This window comes from Myotis daubentonii, chromosome 5 (genome assembly GCF_963259705.1).
Source record: "Myotis daubentonii chromosome 5, mMyoDau2.1, whole genome shotgun sequence".
NCBI classification, from domain to species: domain Eukaryota; kingdom Metazoa; phylum Chordata; class Mammalia; order Chiroptera; family Vespertilionidae; genus Myotis; species Myotis daubentonii.
Genome location: NC_081844.1, coordinates 30,700,743 through 30,725,066, shown reverse-complemented (window position 1 = coordinate 30,725,066; position 24,324 = coordinate 30,700,743). Strand labels below are relative to the sequence as shown.

The 24,324-nt window shown below is 49.8% G+C and overlaps 1 protein-coding gene across 12 annotated transcripts in view; it reads left to right on the top strand.

Annotated features, from left to right (window-relative positions):
- The window catches only part of KDM4B (lysine demethylase 4B), a 134,559-nt gene that overhangs the window by 25,347 nt on the left and 84,888 nt on the right, over positions 1-24,324 (top strand). For 11 of the 12 annotated variants that reach the window (XR_009452988.1, XM_059697085.1, XM_059697078.1 and 8 more), the window contains exons 2-6: positions 7,879-7,975; positions 12,973-13,138; positions 19,809-19,984; positions 21,078-21,192; positions 23,704-23,897. Coding sequence is in view for 11 of the 12 variants with exons in the window: in XM_059697085.1 (XP_059553068.1) it covers positions 12,998-13,138; positions 19,809-19,984; positions 21,078-21,192; positions 23,704-23,897 (626 nt within the window). In the remaining variant the exon portion in view is untranslated. Of the gene's footprint in view, positions 1-7,677; positions 7,772-7,878; positions 7,976-12,972; positions 13,139-19,808; positions 19,985-21,077; positions 21,193-23,703; positions 23,898-24,324 lie in introns of all 12 variants that reach the window. The other variant, XM_059697075.1, reaches the window with a different exon arrangement.

The following is a 24,324-nucleotide window of genomic DNA, read 5'->3' as shown; positions in this document are numbered from 1 at the left end:
CAAACCTTTAAAATTTCAATATATGTTAGGGAGATGAGCCCTTTGTGATCTGTATTGCAAATGTTTTCTGTCAGTTTTTCAGTTGCATTTTGACTTTTTTTTATGATGTCTTTTTCCCCCTTTACAGTTTTTAAATGTTGATATAGTGATTTTTTTCATTTATTGCTCTGGATTTTGAGTACTAGTTAGAAAGCTGAGCTTGAAGAGGGATTTACCATGTTTTCTTCCAGTACCCACCCATATGGTTGCATTCTTTCCATGTAGATCCCTCATCCTTTCAGAGTTCATTGTTGCAAATAGTGGGAGGTATGGACCCGACTTTATATTTTCCCAAATGGCTACCTAGCCAGTTATCGCAAGTACCAGTGCTTCAAGATGCCATTGTTATCTCCCTCTCTCCATGATCTGTAGTCCCCCAGCCCCCTGGAAGCGGTCACCCTCTAGAAAGACATGTGCATACATGTTCTTTTCAGCATGCTAAGTGTGTGCCGTGCGTATCACAGAACTTGGCAGATTGCTTCCAGATGTCTTACAGTTCACAAGATCCAGCTGGAACCTTCCCTGGTCCCAGTGCTCTCTTGGAGGTCTGTTTAGTGAGCCCCCACTCTGCTGCCAGGTGCAGCATGTCTGGAGCATAAAGGCCCAAGATCGGATGGTTAGGAGGGGTGGGCATTTTTTAGGGGGTTATTTTTAGGGAGTGGGCATTTAAAAAAAAAAAGATGTTGCCAGGTTTTCCTTCATAGAGGCCTTTCGTGGACACTGGGAGCATGGATTGATGAGGGCATCTCACCCAGTGTGTCATCAGATTTGCTTTCTTTGCCTTTGTGAGCCTATTAAATGACAAAGCCCATAACAGCTGCTATATATTGAGGGTTTACACTGTGCTAGGTTCTCCTTTAAGTGCATTCTGCCTGTTACCTTATTTAACCCTCCACAACTCCAGGAGCAGGGCATTAATATTGTGATCCCTTCTTTACAGATATAAAAACTGAGGCTCAGAGGTTAGGAACTTGTTCTAGATCACACAGCTGGGCTGGGACCAGGCATCTGGGGCCTTTGCTCATCTCCCCGGCCCCACCATGATTTCTAGGGAGAAAGCTTGAGAGAACAGAGGACATACCTTGAGAAGTATAATCGTCAAAACTATTTATAAGGCTCTACATGTGCCCTGCCACCACTCTCTTTGGGGTTTTAGCCTCTATTCTTCCCCCTTGCTCCATTGCTGTTATGTTGAGTTTCTTCTCCTGTGTTTGTATATCTTGGGGGAAATGTCCATTCAAATTCTTTACGCGTTTATAAATTAGGTTATTTGTCTTTTTGTTGTTGAACTGTAAAAGTTCTTTATATATTTTCAATACAATTCCCTTTTGAGATATAAGATTTGCAAATATCTTCACCCATTCTGTGGGTTGTCTTCACTTTCTTGATTAAGTTCTTTGAAGATCTAAGTCCAATCTATTTTTTTCTCTACTTGTGCTTTTGTTGTACGTCTAGAAACCATAGCCTAATCCAAGGTCACAAAGGTTCATTCATTTGTTTTCTTCTAAGAGTTTTATAATTTTAGCTCTTACATTTCGATCTCTGATCCATCTGAGTTAATTTTTTGCCTGCAGTGTGAGGTAGGAGTCCAGCTTCATTCTTTTGTATGTGGATGTCCAGTGCAACTATTGAAAGACTGTTCTTTCCCTCATTGAATGGTCTTGACAACCTCATTGAAAATTAACTGACATTAAATGTGCAAGTTTATTTCTGGACTGTCAACTCTTCTTCCATTGAGTGCTGTGTCCATCTTTATGCCAGTACCACACTGTCTTGATTACTGTAGTTTTGCCAACCTGAGTGATGTCTAGGCTGGGGGTGGACGTTAAAGAAAAATGATGTGATGTGGTCCTTAGAGTTCCATGTAAGGAGACTAGAGCCTTCTTAATTGGGATCCAGACAACCTGGGGTGCCCGCCACTTCCCTAACTGAGCCTTCGCATCTTCTGCAAATCCTTCATTTTCATGGGCATGGAGGATTTGGTGAGATATTTGAAAATAAGAGGCTCTATGCCCAGTAAGCAAAGGCGGATGAAAAATGTCAGTTTTTCAGTTCTTTCTAACAGGAAGGATCTGAAACTTGGGTTCAGCAGGTTGGGCCTTTAATGGGTCCTGAAACTGGATTGTAGTGTGGTGTCAGCTTGCTTTTTCTTATCAGTTTGGATTTTTTTACAGCCAGACTCTCCTCTTCTGGCTGAAACCTGCTGTGCAGTGAGCTTCAGAGGACAGAGGTAGAGGTTTTTTATTTTTATTTTTTGAATTTTTATTTTGAAATAATTTTAGACTTATTGAAATGTTACAAAGACAGTACATAGAGTTCCTGTGTACCTTTCAGCCCCTTCCTGAATGTTAGCTTTTAACCACAGAAGAATGGCACAAAATAAATAAGCAAAAAACATGGAGGAATAGTATTTACCAAACCAGGGATTTTATTAGGACTTTACCAGTTGTCTCACTCATGTCCCTTTTCTGCTCCAGGACCCCATCCGGGATGCCACGTCACATCTAGTCATCATGTCTCCTCAGGCTTTTCTGGGCTGGGGCCATTTCTCAGTCTTTCCTTTTCTGTCACAACCTTGACACTGTTGTAGAATGTCCCTCAGCTTTGTCCTGTGTTTCCCCATGATCAGATGGAGGTTATGTATTTGTACTTCTCCATGCAGCGTATCAATGTCCCATCACTGGGGGTGTCAGTTTTGATCCCTTGGGTAAGGTGGTGCCATCGAGGAGTCTGCACTAGAAGGTTACTTTTTCCCTTTGGGATTTTGAGACAATGCAACACCCTGTTTCTCTTCAAACTTCTGCCTGTGGATTTCAGATCAAGAACAATTAATTACACGCAACAGTATACTCTGGCCTTCTCATGGAGACATGTATCACCCTCAGTCCTTCTCCATTTATGAATTAGAGTTCTTTTGTAGAAGAGGGCTTCCCCCTTTCAAATTTTATACCAGTAAAGACCTTTGCATATTTATTTTATCTGCAGGTTATAATCCAGCACAATCACTATTTATCATGTTGCCCGAGTGATCCTTGCTTTGGTCGTAGGGCGCCCCTTCTCCTTCCTGTTTGGCTCCCAAGTCCTTCCTTCATGTCCTTCTCCTCTAGTGAGGGCTTCCTTCCTCCCTGCCCCCACGAGATGCTCAGGTTGACCGCTTCTCCAAGGAGCCTATGTTCCCTGTGTTGGAGAATGGCATTAAAAACTGTTGTCTGGCCACTGAGCATACTCTCAGTGCTTGGCGTGTCATGGCTTCCCAGGCCTGTCAGTTGACAAAGCTTGGAGATGTGAATATCAACCTGTGATTCTGTGCCCCTCTGTATTTATATCTGTGTCCATCTACCTGTAGATACATATTTTTTAAAAAACCCATGAGTTCATACTGATTGGACAATAGAGTGTTCAAGTTATGGGTCGTTCTGAGGCTTTGAGTAGCTTCCCTGCACTGAGAGGCATAGAGAACCTCCAGGATTCAGTAGGCAGCGGGATACACCTGCTCCTTTTGGGGGCCACTTGGGGCTTATGGGGTGGGAGGAGTAGGCAGATTAGGGAGCTGAGCCCTTCTAGGTCAGCCGCGTGTACAGGTGATGGCTCCCTTCTCTGGTCCATGGGATGCTCAGTCAGCTTTCTGCCTCTTGGACCTCAGGCCTAGCTCTAGGGCAGGAATGGGTAGTGTGGCATGGTGTAGATTCAGCCCCTGGACCCACCCTAAGGGTCAGCCTTGGGCAGTCGAGAGCTGGGGACCCAGATACCTCTTCCTAGGGTGTGTGGCCAAGCTCTGGAGTCCCAGCGACGCCACTAGTCAATGGCAGTTCCTTTTGCCTCAGTGTTTAGGTATCGCCAGCTCTTTGGTTTCTGCTTTTTTTCCTTTCCGGCCCCACTGCCTGCCCTTTGCAGAGGGGGTGGAGAAGTAAGCCGCTGTGCCTGCTGCTTTCGTCAGCATCTGCGGGCTTGGGCGGGCGGGCACATCAGAATAACAACGTCATCTGGAAGTCAGACTGCGCCTTTTTAAAGGAGAAATGGTCAGACTGCGCTTTTTTAGGGGCATTGGTGTTTGATGCCTTGGCTTTTACCTGCTGCAACCGGACTCCCTCTTGAGTTCTATTCTTAGCGCCCCAGATTTCCCAGGACCCACAGCGAGGTCAGCAGCTAGGCTGGGCCAGCCTGGGCAGCAGGAGGCATGAGACCCAGGCTGCTTGGGCCTTTTGGATTTGTTTTTCTTTTTGAAAATTACTTTGACTTTATTTTTTAAACAGTTTAGATTTATAGAGAAATTAAGCAGATAGAGTTCTCATAAACAACCTCCCCTTCGTTTCCTTATTAATGAACATGTTATATTAGGCTGGTATATTTGTCAAAATTAATAAATATATTCTTATTAATTAAAGTTCATACTATATTCAGATTTCCTCAGTTTTCCCTAATGTCTTTTCTCTGTCCCAGGATACCATTCAGCATCTCACATGACATTTAGTTATCACATGTCTTTAGACTCCTCTCGGCTGTGACAGCTTTTTAGATTTTTCTTGTTTTTGGTGACTTCGGCAGTTTTGAGGAGGATTGGTCAAGGATTTTGTGGGAAGTTTCTAAATCGGGGTTTGTTTGGTGTTTTTCTCATGGTTAGACTAGGTGATGTGTTCTGCGAGGAAGACCCCAGAGGTGAAGGGCCCTTTTCATCCTATCATGTCAAGGGTCATATGTCACTTTGACTTATTACTGTTAATGTTGACCTTGATCCCCTGACTGAATTGTGATTGCCAGGTTTCTCTACTGTAAAGTCATTCCCCATTTGGGAAGTAAGTCACTCTATGCAGTTCACACATAGGAGTCCTCTGGTCCCTCCACCCTGGCTGCCTGTGTCAAGCACGTCTCTGGCTCAGTCTGAGGCCAGGCCTCTGCATCCCAGCGCCTGCAGGGGAGCCTTCAGAGGAGCAGTGGATGTGGGTGAGCCTGGACTTGGTTCCTTGTAGACATAGGTCAGGGTAGATAGAGGCCTTGCCTCAACCTGTGGCCTGAGAACTGGGCCTTGACCTCAGCCCTAGAGCTTCTAGCCTTCTGGCTTGGGGGTTGGTGCTTTTGGCCCCCAAAGTATGAGAGCAGAAGAACCCACAGTCTGGGTGGCCCAGCAGCCATGGGCAGCAGCAGATTGGGGTCTGTCCAGCTGAGAACCACAAGTGGCTTCTCTGCCTTTTAGACCATGTGTTGGTAGGGGCAGCCTATGTCCAGGAAGGGAGACAGCATGCTAAGAGACAGTTATAAGTGACGGGGGAGACACCTGATCCCATTGAGACATGGATGAGGGATAGGGGCGATAGGGGCTGGCAGCTCATAGCAGAGGTCTGTATGGTCAGTGACAATGATAAGACCCCTCACCTACTCTGTGATCAAGAAAATACACATTGACGCTTGTAGCATTAGTCTCCTTTGCTGCGCTGATAGATGGCCACAGACTTAGTGACTTAAACACACACATTTATTATCTCACAGTTCTAGAGGCTGGAAGTCTGACATGGTCTCATGGGGCCAAGATCAAGGTGTGGTCGAGGCTGGTTCCTTCTGGAGGCTCTAGGGGAGCTCAGTTCTTTGTCATTTCTAGCTTCTGGAGCAAGCACGTCAAACATAAAGGCTAACACGGGCCAGTAAACAAGGTGTAAGTGTATGTGAGCTGTGAAAAAAACAAAAGCTTCAATTTTCATAGAAGCATAGGTTTATTTCAATAGAGACATGCTGAATACAAAGGGCTGAAATAAATGAGTAATCGTTAACATAAAATAATAGAACATTTAAGTAAAATTTAATATTTTTTTTTGAATATTAACTTACCAGACACTGAATAACTGCACAAATTAATAAGCGTAACGCAAATAAACCTAGTTTTCTTGTTCTCTGAAAGTGAAATATTTCCTGTTGCGTGCACACCAAACAAGTCAGTCCAAGACTAATGACGTGGCAATTGGCTGCTAAAATATAAGCTGTTAGTATTAGTGGAGAGAAATGGTGCGCCTGCGCGTAAGGGAAATGACTGCAACGCGATTATAGTAACCAGTCATTAGTGAATGTTGTAGTTCGCTATTAATAATTATGTATAACAGGATCTTGTAAAAATTAAGTTACAAAATTTTTATTAAAATATTTCTTACATACCATTACATTGGCTGGGCCACAAAAATATTCATTGTCCGCGAGTTTGACATGCTTGTTCTAGAGCAGTGATGGCGAACCTATGACACGCGTGTCAGAGGTGACAGGCGAACTCATTTTTTTGGTTGATTTTTCTTTGTTAAATGGCATTTAAATATATAAAATAAATATCAAAAATATAAGTCTTTGTTTTACAATGGTTGCAAATATCAAAAAATTTCTATATGTGACACGGCACCAGAGTTAAGTTAGGGTTTTTCAAAATGCTGACACGCCGAACTCAAAAGGTTCGCCATCACTGTTCTAGAGGCACCTGCACCCCTTGCCTTATGGCCCCTTCCTCCATCTTCATAGCCCGTCATTCTGATCTCTGCTTCCGTGATCGCATCTCCTCTGACCCTCCTGCCTTCCTCTTATAAGGACCCTTGTGATGACAGAGCCCACCTGATAATTCAGGATACTCTTCCCATCTCAAGATCCCTCACTTAATCCCATCTGCAAAGTGCCTGTTGCCCCAGAAGGGAGCATTGCCACATGTTGTGGGGATTCAGAGGTAGGCATCCTTGGCAGCTGTTATTCTGCCAGCTACGGCTACATGGAGAGATTTCACAGTAATTGGATCCTCTGACTTCAGCTCTGGCTGATGTTAGGTGCTGGCAGGGCTGTGGAGTGGGGCGGCCTTCAGCTGTGCAGGTGGGAGAGGCCCAGGAGCTTTTGGGAGAGCCAGCGACAGCCTACTGTGTCCCGAGGAAGATGTATGCAGCCCTAGCTCCACACATTTACAGCCTCATGTGGCCTTTCAACCAGGGGTTGTGCCCTGTTAAAAGACAGTGAAACCACTAAAATGGGTTGTGCCGATACTTTTAAAAACCAGCTTAAAGTAAGATTTAGAATGTCAGTGTGCATTGTCTGTTATAAGAGTGCTGGTGAAATCCGTGCTATTTAAAACTCTTGGTAAATTGGAGAAAGGGTGTGGGATTGAGTTCAAGGGGTAAGCTGCCCTTCCTGGAATGTCAGGCCCATCCTCATGCTCAGGTCTCGTACAGCATGTGCAAAGGTCCAGAGGCAGGGAACATCTGGTAGACCCTGTGCCATTGTGGTTCATGTGTCTGGAGAGCTGTGGGGAGATATGGGCGGGAGGGCTGGTGAATTGGGGGAACTGTAGCCCAGATTGTCAAAGGTCCTGGGGCCAAACCCAAGTTAAAAGTCTTGTGCTGTATCCATTCCACAGGTACTGGACTATCTCTGCCCAACTAGCGTCTAGGTTGGGACCCAGCCCTGGTGTGGTCTGCACAGTCCCTGCCAGGCTCCCCCAGTGTGCACCTTATGGGGGTGCAGGTGGTGGTCACCGTGCGGCATTGTCCATGTGAGTGTCCTCCTTGGAGGGTGCTTTCCCCGGCTTCAGGAGTTCACAGGAGGCAGAACTTATTGTAAACCTCCCAGAAACTGCCTGTACCTTAAGGTTTCTAAAAGCTTCTCTGGTTTAATTTGTTCCTGGAGGTCCTTGCTTTCTCAGATGCTGATTTGTGGAAGATGAGCTTAAAACGGTTGTGTTCCTGCAAAGTGGCAAGGATTTGGATACATCTGAATAAAGGCAAGAGTGTCCTTGGGCTACATGCCACTGTTAGGAGTGTAATGTGGATTTTAGACTTAAGCATGTGATAAATGTAGTTAATCATGCTTTTATTTTGTGCATTTTAGGAACCATCACCATTGCAGGAACCTGACAGAATCCAAGCCATTTACTAGAGCATCTCTCATTGCAGCCTCACCATCGTAATATACCAGGAACTTTCAAGTAAGTGCAAGACCAAGGTCCCAAAGGCCACAGCCTCCTCCCAGGTGCCTGTGAGGCTGCATGCTGTGGGGAGAAGGTAGCCCCATGTGATTCTGAGTTCTTGGGGTCTCCAGGGTCTGCCTGCCTTTAGACAGAGGAGCTTAGAACCCTCTAGGAGTGGCTCTGCTGGGTGTCTCTTTTCTAGTCTGCATACTCCATGTTTGTCCTCTCGAAGCCCCAAGAACCACTGAGAGTTTTTATTGATTCTGGGGTTGCCTAGGACGGGCTGCTCTGTCGGTCGAATCAGGTGGGATACCACTTCTGGGCTTTCTGGGGCCCTATTCACCCCACCCCACAACCTACAGAGGATGGTGACCAGTCACAGCCAGGGGTGGTGGGGTGGGGGTATTTAAAATGAAAGATTCTTTTTAAATGGATTTAAAAGAATCCCATTACCCAGCTGCTTCTAGGTGTCAACTCCAGGCTGTCCACCTTCTCCTATACTTTTCTAATAAACCAGGGACAGAGGACAGAGAGTTTCAAGGTGGTGGCCTCTGGCCCTAACTGGTTTGGCTCAGTGGCTAGAGTGTCGGCCTGTGGACTGAAGGGTCCTGGGTTTGATTCCGATCAAGGGCACATGCCCAGGTTGCAGGCTCGATCCCTAGTAGGGGGCATGCAGGAGGCAGCCGATCAATGATTCTCTCTCATCATTGATGTTTCTCCCTCTTTCTCCCTCTCCCTTCCTCTCTGAAATCAATATAAATAAAAAAATAAAGTGGTGGCCTCTTTATTTATGGTATCCCAAGGTGGTCACTGGTAAGAAGAGAGGAAACAAGCTAATCACCTCCCAGCTCACACCCATGGCGGTGACAGGTTGGAGGACAAACAGTCCTGTTCACTCCCTGCCACGTTGGCTGCTCCCAGTGGTCTAAGAAAGGCTGCCTCGAATTCCATATTCCGTGTTGACCTCAGATGCAGGCCACATGGCTAATTAGGGCCAGGTGTGGACTAGAACTCGGTATTTTCAAATGCATTGAAAACCCCAAACCACTTTTCAGAAAAAGTGATTCTGCATGCGCATCCCACGGCTGTTGCACCGTGACTATAAACCTAGTGACTGCAAACAACCCATATTCATTCCCTGACAGTTCTGGGGTCAGAAGTCTGGAGTGAGTTTTATGGGGCTTTAGGTGTTGGCAGGGCTGCTCCTTCTGAAGACTTCAGGGCAGAATTGATTTCTTGGAGTTTTTTCAGTTTTCCACTCCTCAGGCCCCTTCCTCGAATCACTTCAGCCTCTGCCTCCATTGCTCTGTCATCCAGTCTTCATCCCTCTCCCTCTTATAAGGACCCTTGTGATGACACTGGGCCCCCTGAAGGATTTCCAGGACTATCCCCATCTCAGGGTCCTTCACTTAATCCATCTGCAAAGTCCTTTTGCCATGGAAGGGAGTGTATTCACAGTCTAAATTAGAATGTAGATGTCTTGGGGAGGTGATGGTGTATTATGCTGCTGATCATAATTTCGTCTAAACCACCAAATTCTTCTGCAGTGGTGCTACCGTCTTAACATTCCCACCTGATTATATCAGTGTTCAATTTCTCCACATCCTCATCAACAATTCTCCTTGTCTGTTTTTCTTGTTCTAGCCATCCTAGTGGGGATGAGTGGTATCTCACTCTGGTTTCCGTTTGCATTTCCGCGTTGGCTAACATGTTCGGCCCCTTTTTACCTGCTTGTTGACCTTTTGTGTATACTCAAGTCCTTGGCCCACTTTTTAATTGGGCTGTTTGTTTCTGTATATTGAGTTGTCAGAGCCCTGCTTTTTGGCATGGCTCTGTCTGGTAAGGAGCACGTCCCTCTTCCTGACTGTGCTGCGAACTCCCTCCCTGGGGCTCTCCCTGTCCTCTGCCCCTCCCCCATGTTTCCAGTGAACCAGAAGATTGGCCCAGGACTGGCATCCAAATTCCTTTTTTATTTTTTTAAACATGCCCATATATGATTTTTTATTTGCCCTCATTCAAAAAAATGTGTCAAGGGTTATGGAGTGTTGGGATTACAAACCATTTTAATTTTCTTCCTTATATTTACGTACTAAAAAAGTTCATTTCAAAAGGCATGAATAAGAGAGAAAAAAAATCCTATGGAATTTACCATGGAGCTGAATCTGGATGAATCTGGTGGTTGGAGTAGAGCATCTCTTGCCAGTGTGCATATGCAGAATACTCTACCTGCTGTCTCAGCATCTGCTTTTCCACCTCCTGGATGGAAAACTCATCTCTGTGTCATGATTTTTGACATGAGAGAGAGCGCTCGTGTGGGCAGGGCCCCGGCTGCCCCAGCTCTGCCTGGGACAAGCTGGTCCTGGGGAGGAGACTGTCACTTCCCACCAGTGGCGCCGGGTATTTGGGTGGATGGGTGGGAGGTGGCCTCTGCAAGAGGCTCTTGTCCCCTCCCCTGCAGGCCACTCGGGAGCCAGCCTCAGAAGAGAGGCAGCCAGCTGGCCAGGACTGGCCGAACTCAACATGAGAGCTGTTGGGTGTGGGTAGGTGTTGGCACCTGCCACTCACTAGGGTGGGAGAGAGGTGGGAGATTCTGGCTGTCTCAGCGGAGTCTGGCTGGGCATCTGGCCCTACCACCTACTTGCCAAGTGGCTTAGACATGTGACCTCCCTTCGTGGGGTCCTGTGTCCTAAGTGAACTATGAAAAATGGGCTCATTGTGTAGAGTGGACAAGTCACCCGTGAGAAATGCATAGAACAGGGTTGGGGGCCTCTGAAGTGCTGATTTGTTCACTGCCTCCAGATCTTGGCACCGGTGGCCATGGCAGACTGAGGAACCAGCTTCTGGACTTCTGCCTGGCCATCGAGGGCTTTGGACCAGGGGCTGAGGCGGGTCAATCATGTCAGGCAGCAGGCCTCCGAGGACGAATCAGATGGTCCATGTGGTATAGGTGGGTGGCCTATTGCTCTGTACAGGCGGAGGCCCTGACCTCCCCAGTGGGTGTGGAAAATCTCGAGGGATGTTGACGTGGGATGGACAGGAATGGGTGGCTAGGATGGTGGGAATGGGAAGGCCAGCTAGCTCTCCTGTTTCGGTCTCTCATTCGAGGTCCTGGCCCATGGAGCTTGCTCCCGCCCTTCCTTGTTCTCCCACCATAGCCATTAGCACAGCTCAGAACCACACTGATGTGCACAATAGTATTGGGGTCAGGGTCTGTCTCCCCAGGACAGACGTGCTGTCCTGTCTGCCGCTGTGCAGTGAAGGCCCACAGTGAGCCCTGTGTGGCTGCATCTGGGCTGGAGGGGAGAGGGCAGGTAGGCTTGGGGCTCAGGTGGGGTGGGTGGGGGTCGCAGGTGGGGATTCAGGTCCTGGGCCCTGGCTGCAGGCAAGGGGCCGTCTGGCATGGCATGGTGGTCAGTCTTAAAGACTGGTCAGGGCTCCAGAGGGGCAGCCTGGCTGAGGCTGGGACTTTCTGGTGCCTGCTGCTCCCTAGGAGGGATTGTGACAACCCCTCTCCTTTTATGAACCGTGTGTTCTTGGTGGTTCTGTGTGATCCCGCCCAGAGCTGCTGTCAGGCGTCACAGGCTCGTGACCTGCCATGCACACTTCAGCTTTGTGGCTGCCCCTCGAGAAAACTTGAGACTTGTTGTGGTCACAGGGTCATGGTGGGTCCCAGCCTGGATGCAGCAGTGAAGCAGTGACATCTCCCCGCCCTCACCCCCACCCTTATGTCAGGATCCTCCGGGGCCCTTGCCAGCAATGCGTGAGAGTCTGGCCCTCAGAGGGGGGCTTTAGCTGCTGTCCCCTGGCCCCAACCTCATGTGTCCCAGGTATGGGATGGGGTGTTAGGGGCAAGGCCAGAACAGGGTACCTGTGAGCCTGAGGCCTCCAGATCGCTCCCAGGGGAAAATGACTTCCTCAGTGGCAAATCCTGGGTTTGTTCTGCCCTCTAGTGCCCGCTGCAGGCATCACCTTTTGGAAGCATCTTGTCACCCCCTTTCCCCTTCCCCTCGCCCTCCTCCCTGCCCCTTTCTGGGACCACTGGGCTTCTTGGGTTTCTCATTCCCCAGCTCACTTTGGGGTGGGGTGAGGTGAACTTGGTTAAATTGTTCCCCAAGTTCTCAGGTCTGTGTGTACTCGGATTCTGACTTTTTCCAAATCCTGGTGGGAGTCTAGTCTTTTGAACCTGGAGAATTTAATCGGCCAGCAGGGACCCTTCCCAGAATCTGTCACCAAGCCTCTTCCTGCTCAGGGTGGGCCACCGACAACCACACTGGGTCCCCTTAACTCCAGAGACAGGAGGGAGCCATTCCAGTCTGTACCCTTCTCCCTGAGAGGAGCTCTGGTTTCCAGTTATCTTCAGGCGCCTGCCGTGAATCTTAGAGTGCATGACATAGCACGGTCTCCCCTCTGTGCCAAAATGTCCAGGCATGGTTATGACTGAGGATGCCTTGGAGCCTCTGATTGCAGGCAAGGAGCCGTTCTGGCCGGCCCTCTACCCTCTGGTTCCTGCCTGGGGCTTCCCATGGCTCCCTGGGCCTGGGTTCACTGACAGCAGCCAAGCCAGTCCTGGAGCGACCCACATATTGCTCGGGGTGGGCCCTGCCTAGAGTTGTGGTCCCCCTGCTTGCAGGCTGGTACCTCAAAAGAAGGCAGACTCACACACAACCTCACTTACCTTGCAGAACCTGTCACATGATACGATGTCTCTGCATGTCCAGCTCCAAAGGATATACATTGATTTGAGTCCCTGAAACGAAAAGCTTTTATTTCCTAGGGCCCCCAGCTTTAAATTAGTGCTCTGGCTTCCAGTATCACGTTGGCTTTTGGAACTAGGACACCTCTGTTTTTAATTAGTTGAAGTCATCTTGGTCTTTTGTGCCAGAGCAGAGCGAGGCAGTCTCCTCTCTGCCCCGCGTTGCTTCCTGGGGCCCCGGGTACTTTTAGTGTGGTCTGTGGAGCAGGGCACCCGCTGGTGGCAGCACCGCCTGCTCACGCTCTTCTGTCTTCCCTCACAGGTGTGGCGGTGTCTCAGCTGCAACCATGGGGTCTGAGGATCATGGGGCCCAGAACCCCAGTTGTAAAATCATGACATTTCGCCCAACTATGGAAGAATTTAAGGACTTCAACAAATACGTGGCCTACATCGAGTCCCAGGGAGCCCACCGGGCAGGCCTGGCCAAGGTGGGTGACAGACATCCCAGCCCCGCGCAGCTTCTCTGTGTGTGTCCATGGCCAAAGGTATTGCACCCATTAACCTATTCACTGATCCATTTTGACCTCATTTACTACAAACAGGACAGGGTTCTTTCCCTGTGCCAGACACTGTTCTAAGCACTGGAATTCATAATCGACTCACACCGCCCCTGTCCCTGCAGGGGTTGGCAGGCTGGGGCAGAGACAGCACTGTGCTGAGCCCAGCCCAGCGGGCAGTGGCCACCAGGGCATCATGGCAGCAAGTCTCACCCCACTCGGGGAGAAGGAGGTCTAGAGTCTGGGGAGGCTTCCAGGCAGTTGATGCCAGGAAGGCCTGAGGTTTTGCCTTTATATTCTTAGTGAAACAAGGTGTGTTTTTATTGTTGTTGCTTTTTTGGAGATAGTATACACAGGGGAGGCAAATTCAAACAGTGCAAGAGGGCAGAGAGTGACGAATGAGTCTCTTCTTCCTCCCATCTCCCAGCTCCTGTCCCTGGAAGCAACATGGTTACCGTCCTGTCTCCTTCGTTGGCATATTATACACATAGGTGTGCATGTGTGAAAGCAGACAGACACACAAGCTCATCCTGTGTCTCTCTTTTTCCTGTGTGTGTGTGTGTGTGTGTGTGTGTGTGTGTGTGTGTGTGAATCTTTACCCGAGGATATTTTTTCCATTGATTGTTTTTAGGAGAGAGTGGAAAGGTGGAAGGATTGGGAGAGGGCTGAGAGAGAGAGGAGAGAGAGAGAGAGAAACATCGATGTAAGAGACACATTGGTTGTTTCCCACATGGGCCCCAACTGGGGCTGGGGATGGAACCTGCAACACAGGTACATGCCCATGACCAGGAATCGAACCCATGACCCTTTGGTACTCAAGCCAAAATTCTAACCACTGAGCACACCGGCCAGGGCCTGTGTCTCTTTTTAATATAAATGGCTTTTCCTTCCTTCCTTCCTTCCTTCCTTCCTTCCTTCCTTCCTTCCTTCCTTCCTTCCTCCCTCCCTCCCTCTCTCCCTCCCTCCCTCCCTCCCCCCTCCCTCCCTTCCTTCCTTTTTGTCAAGTCCTTATTGGAGAATATGTTTTTACTGATTTTAGACAGAGTAGAAGGGGAAGGGAGACAGAGAGAAACATCAGTGTAAGAGAAAAACATTGGTCGGTTGTTTCCCTTATTACCCCAGACCAGGGATCGAACTGGCAACCTAGATATGTGCCCTGACTGTGAATGAAGCCAGCTGCCTTTTGGTGTATGGGATGACACTCCAACTAACTGAGCCATCCGGCCAGGGCATGGCTGTGTTTTTCATGTTCATGTGAACCTGTGTGTGGCATTACTCACCTAATGATGGGGAAGGTTTGTAACATGTTTGCTTAGGGTTCTACTAGTTGCTTCCTGGGTGAGTATCACTTTATCTAAGATTCCTAGTTGTCTATTCCTTAAATCAGGAGGTTGGTAAACGTTTTCTACAAAGAGCCTGAGAGTATTTTCTCAGCTTTGCCAGCCGAGTAGTTCCTGTCTCCACCACTTAGTTCTGCTGCCTTAGATGAGCCGTAAACCAACGGGCGTGCTGTGCATGAGTAAAACTTTATTTATGGACACTGAAATGTGAATTTCACAGAACTTTTACTTGTCCCAAAATAGTCTTCTTTTAAAATATTTCCCCAACCATCTAAGAAAGAAAAACAACAACAATAAAAATACACCAAACAAAGCAACACATTCTTAGCTCGCAGGCTGTACAAAAGCAGACAGCTGGTGAGATTTGTACCACAGACTGCGGTACGCTACCTCCTCCTCCCCTACCCCTGTTTTTGGTTGGTTTTGTTACTAATACTAGTTCTGGTCCTGGTGACACCCATACCTTCAACCTCAGCCTCAGGAGAAAGGAGAGCAGTATGCTTGCAGCACCTTTCCCTCCCCTCCCCTCAGGATTTTTAGTCATATTTTACCTGATAATATAGACAACACAGAGTACTTTATCTCGTTTGGGAACCATGGCTGCCACTGCCATTTTAACTTCAATTCTCCCTTTATATGGCTTCAGTGCTCACCGTCTGTGTCTTACTCGCCTGCAGTTTCTCATCTCATGAGAGAAGGGCTCTGGAAACGCAGTGCCTGGGGTTCTAGCAAGTTCAGAAGCGTTCATTTGGGGCTTTTCTGCCGCCCACCAATCCACAGTTTGGTGTCCATTGTCAGGTGAAACTTTCCTGCCACCCCTCCTGTTGCAGGCCCCCAGTGGGGGGGAGATTCTGAGGCCAACGGAGTCCTGGTGCCTGTGGGGGTGGGGCGTGGGGGTCCCTTCCTTTATCTGCTGTCACCTTGTTTCACTTCTAGTTCGCAGCCAGCCCATCTACCTGCCTTTGGATTCACATCATCTATTATGTCAGGAAACTTGTACTGTTCTGTTGGAAGTACCTTTAAATCCCACCCCGACACTCTTCTGCTATCCTTTCACCGCCGTCATTTCTGTCACCCTTCCTTCACCTCTGTGTGATCCACACCATTACCTTCTCTCTCCCCCTCTTCCTCTCCTTCACTGTCTCAGATGCCTTTGAACCCAGATGCCTCTGTTTAGGCTGTTAATTCCAGTGGACCGATTTTTTGCTCATTTATTTGGATCGGTGGGAAACTATTAGGACTGGGGATTTTGTGAGGCAGATATTTTCAGGGTATATTTTCCTTCTGCCTTTTGTTTTACATGTCCCTTTTCTCTCTTAAGTGGTGTTTTATTTGCCACTTTCTCTCTGATAGTCACCTTTGGATGCGGGAATTCTTTCTAAATCCAGCTGAGGGGGAAGCAGTCTGGGGGTGCAGGCGCGGGTTCTGGTGATTAGGGTCACAGTGACACACGTGTGCACACGTGTCCCTTCTTCCATCTAGCAGGGACAGGGTGTGGTGCCTCTAGTCCCTCAGCAGCCTCCCTGCCACTCTGGGGACAGATGGATCCAAGGAAGCAGGGGCTTTGTCCCTGGGCACCTCCCATTTTTTTCAAAGGGGGATCCTTGGCTCTCAGGCTGCTGGTCTCTATGGAGAAGGGATATGATGTCCTGCTGGCCTGACATGGATGTCCCCCTACCCTGGTCTCATCAGCCTTGATTGCTCTTCTCTGTGTGTATGTGCATATGTGTGAACGTGTGTGCATATGTGTATGTGTGCACACGTGTGTGTAGGGGTTTCCTTCTTTCATAAAAGCTGTATTTGGTCCCCTCCTCAAAAGCTCTGTGAGGCTCAGTAGAGCTGGGTGGGAGTGGGTGTTCAGCAGGCACAGGTACAGTCAGGGTCGCGGCTAGAATCGGCTGTGGGTGTGTGGGAACCCCACTCTGGGGCCATCAGGCAGCCCAGTCATATTCCTCAGCCACTCTGCATATACTCTGAGGCCCGTGCCCAGTGGGTCCCTGCCTCCCACAGACCAGGGCTGGGAGCCTCCCTAGGCTGCTTGGGAAGCTCGGGGGCAGGAGGAGCCAGGGAAGGGTGGTGGGGCAATGGGACTGTGTAGGGTCCTATGGGAGGGGTCAAGGTGCTCTGGTGCCCAGGTGCATCCCTGAGGACAGTCCTGAAGGTAGACAATACCCTAGTTGCTCTCAGCTGCCAGGCCTGCCCCATGAAGAGTGGCTTTGGGACCAGGTGGTTTTTTGGGGGGAGGGCAAAGGCTTGCCCCTCACTCTTCCCTCTTGCAGTGTTCCCCACACCTACTACCCCAACTGCACAGACTCCTGGCTTTGCCATACAACTCGCACCTAGGCCATTTGCCCAGTGTCCCCTCATTCACTTGAAGTGTGTGGCCTTACTCTGGCTGAACTTGCTCTCCAGGAGCTTTGAGCAAGGGTCAGTCCAAGGGCTATACCAGGCAGGTGCACCAGGTGCCGAGTGGGGCCAATCAGAATGCTGGAAGTTCTATAGGTGACATTCTTCAGCTGTCCTTTGCCTGGGATCTCCTTTTATTTTATTTTATTTTTTAAAATATATTTTTATTGATTTCAGAGAGGAAGGGTGAGGGAGAGAGAGATAGAAACATCAATGATGAGAGAGAATCATTGATTGGCTGCCTCCTGCATGCCCCCTACTGGGGATCGAGCGCACAACCTGGGCCTGTGTCCTTGACAGGAATTGAACCTAGAACCCTTTAGTCCACAGGCTGACACTCTATCCACTGAGCCAAACCAGCCAGGGCGGGATCCTCCTTTTATATCTGATTTTGTAGTGGTGTGAGGGTATTAGGCCAGAAGGGATTTTTCCAGAAGCTTCAGTTTCCAGACCAACTGGAAGTGGCCCTCCTTTCAAGCAGCTTTTCAAAACCTGCTTAGAATGTGTCCAGGAAGGAGTGGTTCACATGTATGCAAACCAGGCATCGCATGTGTGTGTGAGGGTCCCTCCTGGTTGTCAGATGTCTTCACACAGCAGTGTGTGAGGGGTGGCATGAATGAACAAAGTAGCCTGAGGCTCTTGTTTGAAGGTGGGAAATTTGGGAGTGACATACTTAGTTCATTTTGCCCCAGACTGGGACTAGGGATGGACTTCTAATAGAACTGAAGTGGGGCCGGAGCCTGTGAAGGCTCATGGCACTTTCCTGAAAGAGGTTTGGGTTTTCTGTCAAAAGGAGACATCAGTAACGTAATTAAAAAGCAGCTCAGGGTCATGGATCCTTCCTCACAGAAGAACGTCTTGGATCCTTGAGGCATAGCCCCTTTTATTTATTTCTTTTGTTTTCCAGTCTTGAATGTTTTAGTTTAGCACCCGAATCTTCAGATTTCTCACCAGAAATCTAAGAAAACCTTCTGCTGGCAGGCTGACCCCAGCCAGTACCTTGTTGTCACATGGCCTCGCACCAGAAACAGGCGGGTATTCTAGGTGCCTGTTGCGTCGAGGCCGCAGTTGACAGAGCAAGAGAGAAGACGTCCCCAGAAAGAGTCTTCACTGAAAGGTTGTGTCCTCGTCCTCATTAAACTCTTATTAGGGTCCCCGCCTTGGCACTGCTGATATGTGGGTCGGGTATCTGTGGAGGGCCATCCTGGCCACTGCAGGGGGTGCTGAGCACCTACTCGATGCCAAGAGCACCCACAGTCATGACAACCTCATATGTCCCTAGACATCACTCACTGTCCCCTAGGGCCAGGGTTGCTCCAGGGAGACCCACTGACTTCCTCTGTTGTTATTTGAATTTTATAAATAAACTGTGTGCTGATAGGGGATGCAGCACCTTTCTGTTGTTAACTGGCAACTGGAGAATGAGTGCCAAGCAAAACATTTCTTTCACTGGTGTCATAGGTGGGTTGTGGAGTCCTTGGGGACGGTGAAGGGGTTTCACCCCGTTTGGAAGCTGTCGGCAAACTTGGGCATCAGCGCGGTGTTCTTCCCTCATTGGCCCCGAGTAGCGTGAGGGTTCAGCCTCTTTAGAGTCCATGGCTGGTGCTCTGGAAACAGGTTGGGTTAGCCCCGCCAGCATGGCTCAGTGGTTGAGCGTTGACCTCTGAACCAGGAGGTCACCATTCGATTCCCAGTCAGGGCATATGCCCGAGTTGCGGGCTTGGTCCCCGGTTAGGCCTGCAGGAGGCAGCGGATCAATGATTCTCTCTCATCATTGATGTTTCTATCTCTCTCCCCTTCTCCCTTCCTCTCTGAAATCAATAAAAATATTAAAAAAACAACAAAATAGGTTGAATTAGTTCCTTTTCCCAAAGCTGTTAGGTGGCCTGCTGGGCACCCTGAAAGGGGCCGTGAGGCTTGCAAACAGCCACCCAGGACTGGAGACACTAGTCCCATTTCGCCCTGTGGGGCCCAGGAGGGTGCCTAACGCTCAGGAGGCCCTTGGTCCAGCCCAGAGGTCGCCCCTGACCAGGAAGGTGAAGGGGCCAAGAGTGGATTTCTGAGCCCAAGCAAGCCCAGCACAGCGCCCCTGACACTCAGCCCTTCGTGCTGCTCCTAGTGTCCCCTTGTGGAGAAAGGCAGGGAGGGCGGGGGCAGGAGAGCTGCCATCAGCTCACAGTCAAGGCTTGGTGGGTGGTTGCCGTTGGATTTGCTCCCATGAAATAGCTCTGCCTTTTCTCAAAGGCAACCTTCTGAGGTCTCCTCCCACTTAGAATTGTCACCCTTCCCTCTGCCTCTGGGCTTCTTACCCAGCCCTTCTTTATTTTATATCCTTAGTACTTACAACTGGTTACCTTCCCACAGTTTCCTTAACTCTGTGGGTGGCCCCCTGAAACCTGGCTCTGAGGTGGAGCCACACCGTAAAGGTATTTATCATCTGCCCTCTTCGTGGAATGTAAGGCCCTCGTGGCTCTTGGTTTTCCCATGTTTCCCCTCCCCAGCACCTAGAACCGTAATTACTCCCTAGTAGGTGTTAATGAAGGGGATTCCTAGAACATGTGTCTGGCATAGCCTTGCTCCTTTCCAAAGCTAGAGGGCAAAATGGCCCTGCCCTCCAGTGATAAAGGTTTTAAAAGGACTTCAAATGCAGCTGGTGATGTCCATGTTTCTGGCACCAGATCACTTGGCTGCTTGATAAAGGCACAGATGGTTCCTGGTGCCCCTGTGGGGCAGTCCCAGGTGTGCTTCCCAGGTAGTGGCTGCTGGTCTCCCAGGAGTGGGCAGTGAGTCTCTGATCGTTCCCCTGTCCTGAGTGGATGTGGATGTGCCTGTCTGACTTCTCCTTGGTCTCGCAGATCATTCCCCCGAAGGAGTGGAAGCCGCGGCAGACGTATGATGACATCGATGACGTGGTCATCCCAGCCCCCATCCAGCAGGTGGTGACGGGCCAGTCAGGCCTCTTCACACAGTACAACATCCAGAAGAAGGCCATGACGGTCGGGGAGTACCGCCGCCTGGCCAACAGCGAGAAGTATGCAGCCGGGACCCTGGCCGGTGCAGGGCAGAACCCTGAAACCTTAGCTCCGAGGTGGCGCCACACCTTAAAGGCCTCTACCCCCCTGATCTGCAAAGCCCAGTCCACTGCGGGCTTTGGGGTGCAGAGATTGTAGGGCACACGCCGCCCCCTACAAAGCGCATGTCATCTGCTCTGGGTGCACTGGGTGGATCTCAACATCTCGTGCTCAGAGACCCCCCCTGTTCAAAGTGGGAAAAATCCAGACCCTCACCAACCCATGGCCACCTGTCCACCTCACCCTACCTTCAATAGCCACTACTGAGGGCTGCCCGTTGGGGTTCAACCTGTTCCCTGTCCCTAGAGTGCGTCCTCTATACCCTCCCATAATGTCTCAGTTCTGATGGCGCCTCCTCAGAGAGGGGCTCTCTAACATGCATTCCTGCATGCTGCTTCCTTCAACATGGCGCACACATGGGCACACTCATGCACATTCTGTGTGCTTATGGGTGCACTCGTGGGCATTCCCAGTGCATACACGGTGCACTCATAAGCATACCACTGCTGTTTTCTCCTTCCTGTTCTCTTACTCCCAGATTCCTGGCTTTCTAAAATTGTTTGTGCATTTCTAGCAGTACCTTTGCTCTCCAACATAAGTGTACTGTGAAGGCAGGGTGTTGTCTGCCCACTCATGCAATGGCCCTAGCGCTCAGGACAGCGCCTGGCCCATAATCAGTGCTCTTAGTATGTGCTGAGAAGTGGGATGATGAGAACAGCCAGAGCCCGTGCCCATCCACCTGCTCCAGCTGCCCCTGGTGTGCATTGTGACTTGGATACCACAGGCCCAGCTAGCTGATGAGGTGGGATAAGTGGGCATTATTCCAGGCAGGGCCACCTGCCCTTCCTATGCACACACCCTGGAATAAATGCTGTCCCAGTAGCAATGAGACCACATTTGTGTTTTCTGGGGCTGTGCCCTGTGGTGGGGACAGTGGGTGATCTGGGCAGAGCCTCTCCCTCGGTGTGTCCGGTAGATGCCCTGGGCCTGGTTCAGCTGTGAGATCAGGCGCATGCTCTGAGACCCCCTTTTTGGTGTGCTGTTTGCTCACAGATACTGCACTCCTCGGCACCAAGACTTCGACGACCTGGAACGCAAATACTGGAAGAACCTCACCTTCGTCTCTCCCATTTATGGCGCCGACATCAGTGGCTCCTTGTATGATGATGTAAGTTCTGGATACCAAGAGGTTCTTGGGAAAATGAGGGACTCGGTTTCCATGGTGGAGGTGAAGGAATGAATGGAAATGGAATTGAAAATGGAAGTTAAAATGACACAAACTTAGCTGGGCTTTCTGTTTGGGCTCCAGTTACAACTATGTGCCTGGTCTTAGAATGAATGAAGAAGGGATCCCGTGGTTTTCTAACTTGCAAAATCTTTCCTACTGAGTTGCAGTGTTTGATGGCTCTGATCTTACACCCTCAGAATCCTGGGAGCCCCAGGTTCTCAGCTGGCCAAGCTGCCATTTGTTCACTTATTTCTGGTCCCTGTGCTGGGCTGGGGGGCTTTGGGGACACCCAGGCAACAGAGAGGGGCCTGTCCTTGGCCTGTCCAAGGACTTAGACCAGATGCTAGTGACTGTGACCAGAGGCCCAGAGAGGTGCTGGTGTTAAGCAGAGGAAGGTTGAGTGGGGCCCTTTTTTTAGGGGATAGTTTGTTAATATTTATGGGACCTCAGATAACCCTGGTTAATTTCAGAGTTACTGAGCCTAGCTCTTTCCTGGGGGTGTTCTGTATGGGGTACCCTGGGCTAAAATATGGCCTTTTCCACTCCCTAGGTGGTCCTCTTGGTTTCCATATGTGCCCCTCACTCCACGTTGTCACTCTGAAGGTCATTTCTTACCAGGATAGTCTCTTCCATTCACTCAGCCCATGTTTACCATGAGAGCAGCTGATGGGCGCCACCTGAGTTCTGGTCTTGGGTGGGACTAGAGTTGGGTGGGAATAGCATCTCCTTCTGGGAATGAGTGGGGACTCTCCTGGATGCTCAGAGAGGAGCCTGTTAGAACAGGTGGGGCTTTTAACTCCCAAAAGGTATTGGAAAAATCAGGACTACTGCGTGGGTCCCCACATGAATTGTTGGCCAGCATTTCTTTTTGCCCAGAGTGATTACGCCATGTTGCATTCCACCAGTAATAAGTGAGAGTACCTATTGCTCCACATCCTCGTCAGCATTTAGTGGTGTCAGGGTTCCGAATTTTGGCCATTCTGATAGGTGTGTAATCGTAGCTCATTGTGGTTTTAATTTGCATTTCCCTGGTGACATATGATATGGAGCATCTTTTCATGTGCTTATTTGTCATCAGTGTATCTTACTTGGTGAGGTTCAGGTCTTTGACTAATTTTTTAAGTGGATTGTTTATTTTCTTATTGAGTTTCAAGAGTTCTTTTGCAAATATTTTCTCCTAGTCTGGGGCTTATCTTCTCATTCTCTTGAAGACTCTGCATTGTTTTCAAATAATTCAAAAATTAAAAAAAAATTGGAGCCTTGTCTAGGGAGAGCCTCTGGGTTTGCTCTTCTGTGCTGCCTGCAGTTGGTCGTAGTGATGGCCCCGTGAAGGACCCTGCTGCCCAGTGAGGCTTGGCAGGGCCAATGCTGAGATCATGAGCAACGCCTGCCTTAGGTTCCTGAAGAGGCTTTGGGGCCCTGTGTTCCCCGTGCCTGATCTAGTGCAACAGTTCCCTTTTACAGACGTGAAAACTTAGGCTCAAGCAGAGAAATGACTTGCCCTAGCCATATGATGAGTTATTGCCTGGCTTAGACTAGATCCTAGGTCCCCCGCCTGTGGCCGCATTGTGGATGTGTGGGCTGGATAGTGAGGTGAATTGGACAAGGCTTAGGGAAGCGAGCTCTTTTTGATGTGCCCTGACCTTGGGAAGCTTTTATTCAAGGCGACCTTGGGCTTTTCTTTCTTATACTGAGGGGTCTGGTCAGTCTCCCTCCCGCCCCCCATGTTCTGGGCTTCTGCCAGGACTCACCTTACAAAAATCAGCCACGAATCTCACCAAATCAAGGGCCTGTAGTGTGGACAGGAGTGGGTGGTACAGGGTGGATTGGGGCAGAAAGAAGGCTGATGTTCACTCACATCTCAACAGGCTTGAAGGGTTCTCTAGGGAAAGGAAGTTGATTAAAGCATATTTTGTGAACTCTTATGACAGGATGCAGTTTGCTTGCTTGTGGCATTAGGAATAGATGAGACTGGTAGGTGAGGATTCCAGCCTTGTTTGCTTGGTTCTGAGAACCATCTCCATCTCCTTCATGCGGAGGTCAGAAGGGCTGTCTGGCACCTTCGCTGGTCTAGTCCCACTTGGCAGTTGTCTACCTCCTTCTGTGTCATTGACTTTGAGGCACACTAGTTACTCATGACCAAACTGAGGTCTTTACTGCTGAGATTAACACATACCTCAACGTGGAGTCTAGAGAAAGCTCCGCCCAACTGCATAGCACAGGGCAGTCAGTCGGCATCTGCAGGGTATGAGCAGCCCAGGATGGGTTTTGGATACTGGGATGGGCGAGGCTCTGAAGTGGGCAGGCAGGTTTGGAGCTGACAACAGGGCTCTGTAGCAGGCGGCTCAGAGGGAAGGACACTTCCTGTCCTCCCACTGGTGACTGGGGCTGGTGGGACCTGGGTGCCCCAGGGATGGCCGGCCCACTGACTGTGTTCCTGCTGCCCCACAGGACGTGGCCCAGTGGAACATCGGGAACCTTCGGACCATCCTGGACATGGTGGAGCGTGAGTGCGGCACCATCATTGAGGGTGTCAACACCCCCTACCTGTACTTCGGCATGTGGAAGACCACCTTCGCCTGGCACACGGAGGACATGGACCTGTACAGCATCAACTACCTGCACTTTGGGGAGCCCAAGTCATGGTGAGTGTCCAGCCAGCGGCCTGACTTGCTCCACAGGGCGGAAGGTCTCCGCTGCCAGCAGGGCAAAGGGCGGGGGAGGGCAGGTGGATAGGCTCCTCCGGGTCAGGCAGGCATGGGTGCCTTCTGTGTGGCTCCCTGTGGCCAGGGGTATTAGGGAGGGTGGGCCAGGGTTGGAGCTCTGGTAGCTCAAGATCTGCTGGCTCTGCCCCCACTGGCTTCATGACAGCCTCAGTTTACTCACTAGTTTGGGGATGAGGTATACGTGCCCCTCAGAAATGTGCTTCCTGATTTGTGGAGTTTGGCGTTTGGGCCTAGAGAGCTTCCCACTGAGCAGCGGCTGGTTCTGAGCTCCCTCAGCACCTCCCCAGGCCGAGTCAGGTGCGTGGCTGTTGTACTGGGGCTCTCCTGGGGCCACAGGCCTGGGGAC